Source organism: Salvelinus sp. IW2-2015, linkage group LG16 (genome assembly GCF_002910315.2).
Source record: "Salvelinus sp. IW2-2015 linkage group LG16, ASM291031v2, whole genome shotgun sequence".
Taxonomy (NCBI): Eukaryota; Metazoa; Chordata; class Actinopteri; order Salmoniformes; family Salmonidae; genus Salvelinus; species Salvelinus sp. IW2-2015.
Window position 1 is genome coordinate 31,802,240 of NC_036856.1, and position 7,876 is coordinate 31,810,115.

Here is a 7,876-nt window from a genome sequence, read left to right on the forward strand (position 1 = left end):
CGGCATTCCCAGCCGCGTCCTCAGAGCATGCGCAGACCAGCTGGCTGGTGTGTTTAAGGACATATTCAATCAATCCTTATCCAGTCTGCGTTCCCACATGCTTCAAGAGGGCACCATTGTTCCTGTCAAAAATCTAAGGTAACTGAGCTAAACGACTACCGCCCCGTAGCACTCACTTCCGTCATCATGAAGTGCTTTGAGAGGACTAGTCAAGGACCATATCACCTCCACCCTACCTGACACCCTAGACCCACTCCAATTTGCTTACCGACCCAATAGGTCCACAGACGACGCAATCGCAACCACACTGCACACTGCCTAACCCATCTGGACAAGGGAATACCTATGTGAGAATGCTGTTCATCGACTACAGCTCAGCATTTAACACCATAGTACCCTCCAAACTCGTCATCAAGCTCGAGAACCTGGGTCTCGACCCCGCCCGCTGTGCAACTGGGTCCTGGACTTCCTGACGGGCCGCCCAGGTGGTGAGGGTAGTAACAACATCTCCACCCCGCTGATCCTCAACACTGGGGCCCCACAAGGGTGCGTTCTGAGCCCTCTCCTGTACTCCCTGTTCACCCACGACTGCGTGGCCATGCACGCCTCCAACTCAATCATCAAGTTTGCGGACGACACTAGAGTGGTAGGATTGATTACCAACAACGACGAGACGGCCTACAGGGAGGAGGTGAGGGCCCTCGGAGTGTGGTGTCAGGAAAATAAGCTCACACTCAACGTCAACAAAACAAAGGAGATGATTGTGGACTTCAGGAAACAGCAGAGGGAGCACCCCCTATCCACATCGACGGGACAGTAGTGGAGAAGGTGGAAAGTTTTAAGTTCCTCGGTGTACACTCACGGACAAACTGAATTGGTCCACCCACACAGACAGCGTTGTGAAGAAGGCGCAGCAGCGCCTCTTCAACCTCAGGAGGCTGAAGAAATTCGGCTTGTCACCAAAAGCACTCACAAACTTCTACAGATGCACAATCGAGAGCATCCTGTCGGGCTGTATCACCGCCTGGTACGGCAACTGCTCCGCCACAACCGTAAGGCTCTCCAGAGGGTAGTGAGGTCTGCACAACGCATCACCGGGGGCAAACTACCTGCCCTCCAGGACACCTACACACCCGATGTCACAGGAAGGCCATAAAGATCATCAAGGACAACAACCACCCGAGCCACTGCCTGTTCACCCCGCTATCATCCAGAAGGCGAGGTCAGTACAGGTGCATCAAAGCAGGGACGAGAGACTGAAAAACAGCTTCTATCTCAAGGCCATCAGACTGTTAAAAAGCCACCACTAACATTTAGTGGCCGCTGCCAACATACTGACTCAACTCAGCCACTTTAATAATGGGAATTGATGGAAATTATGTAAAAATGTATCACTAGCCACTTCAAACAATGCCACTTAATATAATGTTACATACCCTACATTACTCATCTCATATGTATATGTATATACTGTACACTATACCATCTACTGCATCTTGCCTATGCCGTTCTGTACCATCACTCATTCATATATCTTTATGTACATATTCTTTATCCCTTTACACTTGTGTGTATAAGGTAGTAGTTTGTGGAATTGTTAGGTTAGATTACTTGTTGGTTATTACTGCATTGTCGGAACTAGAAGCACAAGCATTTCGCTACACTCGCATTAACATCTGCTAACCATGTGTATGTGACAAATAAAATTTGATTTGATTTGAAAACGAGTCCTTATTTCTAACCAAATGTTGCAGTTGCGATTTAGATCAAAACACTTGTTGAACTTTTGGAATCATGGAAATATAAAGTTTATTCTAATTCTATAGTTAGAATATAAAAAGTAGTGGGCACTTTGAATACAGTGTTGTTTGACATGACAATGAATGAAAATGCCATGGACGAGTTATTGTGACAGGGTAGAAACCAAAGTGATGTTCAGTGTTTCCTAGGGGACCCTATAATCTTTGGCTACATTAAATCTTTATTCATGTAGCCAACATATTCATGCTTTGCCTATTCCTCTTTGATTTAGAAGATACTGTTGCACAAACAACATGCTGATTTAAGCCTCCACCAGCACTGGTATCAGGCTGTATTAGCTAGCTACGTTTGCTCTAACTCACAACTTTTATTAGCTTGTTACCTAGCCAGCTAACTAGCGATTAGCATTAGTGGCTAACACGATTTAGCTTAACTTGCTAAGAAAATACAAACTAGCTGTTTGCAGATGTAAGAAACACAAACTAATATTGTAATTATAGAACGCGTGTGGATTTATATTAAGATCAAAGTGGAAACAACATCGTTGTCATCAACATTGTGAACGCAAGTGTCTCATGGTCAAGCAGCACTAGGTCTGTGTGGAAAGTGGCATGGAGAGAGAGAGAGACCTGTGACCTGTTGCCACAAGAAAAGGGCAACCAGTGAAGAACAAACACCACTGTAAATACAACCCATATTTATGCTTATTTATTTTCCCTTTTGTACTTTAACCATTTGTACATCGTTACCACACTGTATATATACATAAAATGACATTTGTAATGTCTTTATTCTTTTGGAACTTCTGTGAGTGTAATGTTTACTGTTCATTTTTATTGTTTATTTCACTTTTGTATATTATCTACTCCACTTGCTTTGGCAATGTAAACATATGTTTCCCATGCCAATAAAGCCCCTTGAATTGAATTAAATTGAGAGAGCAGAGAGGGATGACTCAAGTAGTGGAGTAAACTATACAAATTGACATTACACACGGCGTATCACATTTAACAAACCAAACATTCAAATACTGTTATAGAAGGTAAAGTAAAAACCCAAACCGGTCCGTTCATCAATGCCGGTATATAGTAAAACACGGTATACCGCCCAGCCCTACGTTGTTTCAAAGGTACAAATTCAACATATTTTATGCAAGGTTTGTCTATTTTGAAAGTTGGTTACCATGATGACATAATCCTGTGGTTGAAATGTTATCCTCTTAACAATAGTTTACGCTAATTACTTTTTTCTAATTCAATGTATTTTCCGTGTAGATTCCACATCACAATACGTTGACAAATTAGGTGAAACAACATTGATTTAACCAGTTTGTGCCCAGTGGGCTACATCTAGCTCAGTTCATGTGAAATATTTTGAATATTGGAGATTGAAATAGAATGAATAGAGTTGACGTGATTCTTTATTCTATCTGACAGACAATAATATCAGTTATACATCACAATACATTTTTATTTGAATGTTTGCTAACATGACATCCTCTCAAACAGGCCCCAATGTGACCATGGAGCAATAATTCTACTTCCTGTCATGGAATGGTGCTTCTCTCTTTCCGACCACAGGAGGGGGCCAGTGAAGCGGTCATCTGCTGTCTACACTATCTTTTGAGGCAGAAACAGACAGTGGGCTGAACTGAAGGAAAGGGCAGATGAGGGACAGAGGAAAGACAGATGGAGAGTGAGACCAAGGGATAGAGGGAGGATCAGAGCAAAGGAGCAGTGGAGAGGAATTGATTGGGAGGGAGAGGGAGGAAGACGAATAGACAGGGAATGAAAGAGTGAAAATATGGATTGATAGTGGTGGGTAGTGTAATTAAATGTTTGTGTGTGTGTGTGTGTGTGTGTGTGTGTGTGTGTGTGTGTGTGTGTGTGCGTGCGTGCGTGCGTGCGTGCGTGTGCTCCTGTTTCCTATCACCCGTGGCGATGTCAGCCTGTGATAGCGGGCACTGGTGGTTGGCATAGCGTGTGTGAGGCATGTAGCATGTGCCAGCATCTCTGCAGGGTGGTAATAGAGACAGTTTGTCACTTGGTGGACTCACACATATACACACCCTGAATGCAGCATGTAGCCTGAGGCACAGTGTTTGACTGGTATTAACCCCAGAGCAGAGCCTCTACCGGGGGGATTAATAGTACTGATTATGCCCTTGTGAAGGAAGAGCAAACCCACTGAACGCTCTCACTTTCTATCCCTCTCTCTCTCTCTTCCCTTTTCCCCATCCTTTAACCATGCTCTCTTTTCCCCTTAAAATGTATAATTGATATGTTTGATTCACCAAGTTAAAGAATAGGAATAAATCAAATCATACTTTAAATGCACTATAGTACAGTATGATTTGATTTAATCATATTCTTTAACTTTTCTTTTTGGTTGAGATAGAGACTTGAATCCAACATATTTCTTATTAACTTGGAGATATTTTCATACTTATTTTCAGTTTCTCAATAATTAATTTAGATACATTTATGAAGGTCATACCATTATTTTTCAGTAAACACGCAGTTGCTAAATATAGTGTGTAATATGTGACTTTGGGCTTCGCCTCAAGAGCCGTAGTGTTATATTATGGCAGAACTGTTCATTTTTGTTAATTTATAAAAAATACAAAAGTGATATCACATTTACATAAGTWTTCAGACCCTTTACTCAGTACTTTGTTGAAACAACTTTAGCGGCAATTACAGCATTGAGTCTTGTTGGGTATGATGCTACAAGCTTGGCACACCTGTATTTGGCGAGTTTCTCCCATTCTTCTCTGCAGATCCTCTCAAGCTCTCTCAGGTTGGATGGGGACCGTTGCTGCTAAGCTATTTTCAGGTCTCCAGAGATGTTAGATCGGGTTCAAGTCCGGGCACTGGCTGGGCCACTCAAGGACATTCAGAGACTTGTCCTGAAGCAACCCCTGTATTGTCTTGGCTGTGTGTTTAGGGTCGTTGTCCTGTTGGAAGGTGAAACTTCTCCCCAGTCTGAGGTCTTGAGCGCTCTGGAGCAGGTTTTCATCAAGGATCTATCTGTACTTTGCTCCGTTCATCTTTGCCTCGATCCTGACTAGTCTCCCAGTCCCTGCCGCTGAAAAACCAACCATGATAAAGGGTTAAACATAGGTTTTAAATCAACTTGTGAATTGTATTGATCCCCCTTTTGTATCTTAATGTCCAGTGTAGGAAATCCTCACTGGTACCCTAGTTTATAGAAAAAAACAAATGTACTCTAAATCTCTACCCGAAAAGGATGGGCCACCTCTCTGAACCTGGTTCCTCTCTAGGTTCCTTCCTTCTAGGGAACTTTTCCAGGCCACTCTGCTTCTGCCTCTGCATTGCATGCTCTTTGGCATTTAGGCCGGATAACTTTAAGCACTTTGTGACAACTGCTGAAGTAAAAAGGGCTTCATAAAATACATTTGATTGATTGATTAATTGATATATTGATTGATGTATCTGCCTGTGTTGTAATCCAGGGGTTGCAGAAGCCGTGTCTGGAGGAGATCAAACACGCCAGGAACGCCATCTTCAGCCCCTCCATGTTTGGCTCTTCCCTGGAGGAAGTGATGTCACTGCAGAAGGAGCGTTACCCCGACAGCCAGCTGCCCTGGGTCCAGACACGCCTCTCTGAGGAGGTCCTGGGTCTTAATGGAGACCAAATAGAGGGCATCTTCAGGTCAGTACCTACCTCTCACTCACTAACACTAGGGAGAGAGGTAGGGAGGGCGAGAGGGAGGAGTGGAATTGGGGTAAAGGGAAGGAGGGAGGAGTTAGTAGTATTAGACATGTCTGTCAGTGAAGGTCCTGGGCCCAGATTCACAAAACACTTCTTATGCAAAACTTTAAGAAACTTCTTATGAAAAAAAAAAAGAAGTTCATAAGATAGTTCGTAAGTGCAATTCCTCAACAATATCTTAAGATGTAATGATTTTCTTACAAACTTCTCAAATATCTTCTTGTTGTTAGGCAACCGTTTCAGCTAGCTATCTAGCTAGCAATGGCAATCATGTAAGCATATTTCATACTGATATTACTGTTCTAAATCATGTTCTTGGGTTTAAAATAATCAATACTGAAACTTTCAGATGAAGTTTGTGTGAATTAACAGGTTCAATTGCTTTCATGAGCCCTGAGTTTAAGACAATGGTTTAGCTATCTTGGAATTCATTTCCAACAACTTTATTTTCAAGAATCTAATTTCTCCTTAACTTTTTGCTTAAGGAGAAACAGAAGAAATAGCACAAGAACATTTCCAATAACCTTTTTGAGGAATAGCAACTTTGCTTAACAAACATTTCGTTACACCCGCAATAACATCTGCTAAACACGTGTATATGACCAATAAAATAGTTAAGGAAAAAGGCAGTTAAGAAGAAATGTCTGAAGAAGATTTTGTTAATCTGGGCCCTAGTACTTAATGGAGACCAGACGGAGGAAGAGAGATACATGAATGAGCTAAAGGGATTGGTAAAGGGTGCTGTGAGGAAGGAAGGAGGAGTCTAATGTGTTTCTGACCCCTGACCTCACAGGGTTCCAGGTGACATAGATGAGGTCAACGCTCTCAAGCTGCAAGTGGACCAATGGAAGATCCCCACGGACCTGGAGGACCCACACATCCCAGGTAATACACACACCGTACACACACGCCGTACACACTGTACACCAGTGATTGCTGGTGGCACTTTAAATGGGGAGTACGGGTACATAGTAATGGCTATGCACCCTCTCCTAGCCCTAGACCCTCCCCCTTCTCTCCCACCCTCCCCTAGCCCCAGGCCCTCCCCCTTCTCTCCAACCCTCCCCTAGCCCCAGGCCCTCCCCTTCTCTCCAACCCTCCCCTAGCCCTGTCTCTTATACACATCTAGATGTGTATAAGAGACATCCCCTAGCCCCAGGCCCTCCCCTTCTCTCCAACCCTCCCCTAGCCCCAGGCCCTCTGCAGTGTTCTAATTCTCTCTGAATATTAATAGCCCCAACACCAAAGCATGTTAGGAGCTGCAGCAGCAGGTCAACATGATTGGATGACCCACCCTCAGCACACACACACACATTCCCCCCACCACGCACTGACACACTGAATGGGCCTGCTGCTAAACTACTGCAATTTTTATAAATAACAATAAAATAGATTTCATAGCAGAAAAGAAGGAGCAATCCTGTGTGGAGGTTGGCCGAGGTCATCATCAGTCACAACTCTATTACCAACACAGACATGGATGAGCACACACTCACACATAGAGAAGTGTGATGGTGTTCTTCTGGTCTGTTCTGTGTGTGATTAAGGCATTAGTGTCATTGCGTAGAGGGGTGCTGTGTGTCTGACCAGTCAACTGTTTCTGTCTCCTGATTGGACTGTCAATGAATTTGTAAAAAATTTACTTACACTGTACATACAGATAGCTAGAGCCCAAAAATAACTATTTCTCACCGTCTCCCTTTTCCAATTCTACCCCTTTTCCCCTTCTCTCTCCCCCCTCTCTGCTCCCCTTATTCCCACCCCACCCCCCACAACCCAACCAGCCTCTCTGTTGAAGTTGTGGTACAGGGAGTTGGAGGAGCCGTTGATTCCTCATGAGTTCTATGAGGAGTGTATCACTCACTATGATGACCCTGAGGCTGCAGTCAACGTAGTGATGGGCCTTCCTCACATCAACAAGCTGGTGCTCTGCTACCTCATACGCTTTCTACAGGTAACACACACACACATCATCTGCTCCAAACTCATCCTCTGTTCCAAATACACACTATCAACTTCAACATCACCCACTTCCTATAGGTAGCAAACACACACACAATCAAACACACCCATTATCATCTCTCTCTCTCCCTCCAGGTGTTTGGCCAGCCTGCCAACGTGGTGATCACTAAGATGGATGTGAACAACCTGGCCATGGTGATGGCCCCTAACTGCCTGCGTTGCCAGTCAGACGACCCACGCATCATCTTTGAGAACACACGCAAAGAGATGTCCTTCATCCGCGTGCTCATCCAGCGCCTCGACACTAGCTTCATGGACAGACTGCTATAGCCCCCCAAACCCTGCTCCATCACCCAGGCCAACGACACAGGACCCCCATCGCCCTGCTATAGCCCCCCAAACCCTGCTCCATCACCCA

General features: G+C 44.2%; 1 protein-coding gene across 1 annotated transcript in view; it reads left to right on the top strand.

Moving 5' to 3' along the window:
• Window positions 1–7,870, top strand: part of LOC111975466 (rho GTPase-activating protein 39-like) — a 201,781-nt gene extending 193,911 nt beyond the window's left edge. The window contains exons 11-14 of the mRNA XM_070447670.1: window positions 5,237–5,436; window positions 6,290–6,381; window positions 7,281–7,450; window positions 7,594–7,870. Of these exons, the coding sequence (XP_070303771.1) occupies window positions 5,237–5,436; window positions 6,290–6,381; window positions 7,281–7,450; window positions 7,594–7,788 (657 nt within the window). The 3' untranslated portion in view covers window positions 7,789–7,870. The remainder of the gene's footprint in view (window positions 1–5,236; window positions 5,437–6,289; window positions 6,382–7,280; window positions 7,451–7,593) is intronic.
• Window positions 7,871–7,876: the final 6 nt, after the last annotated feature.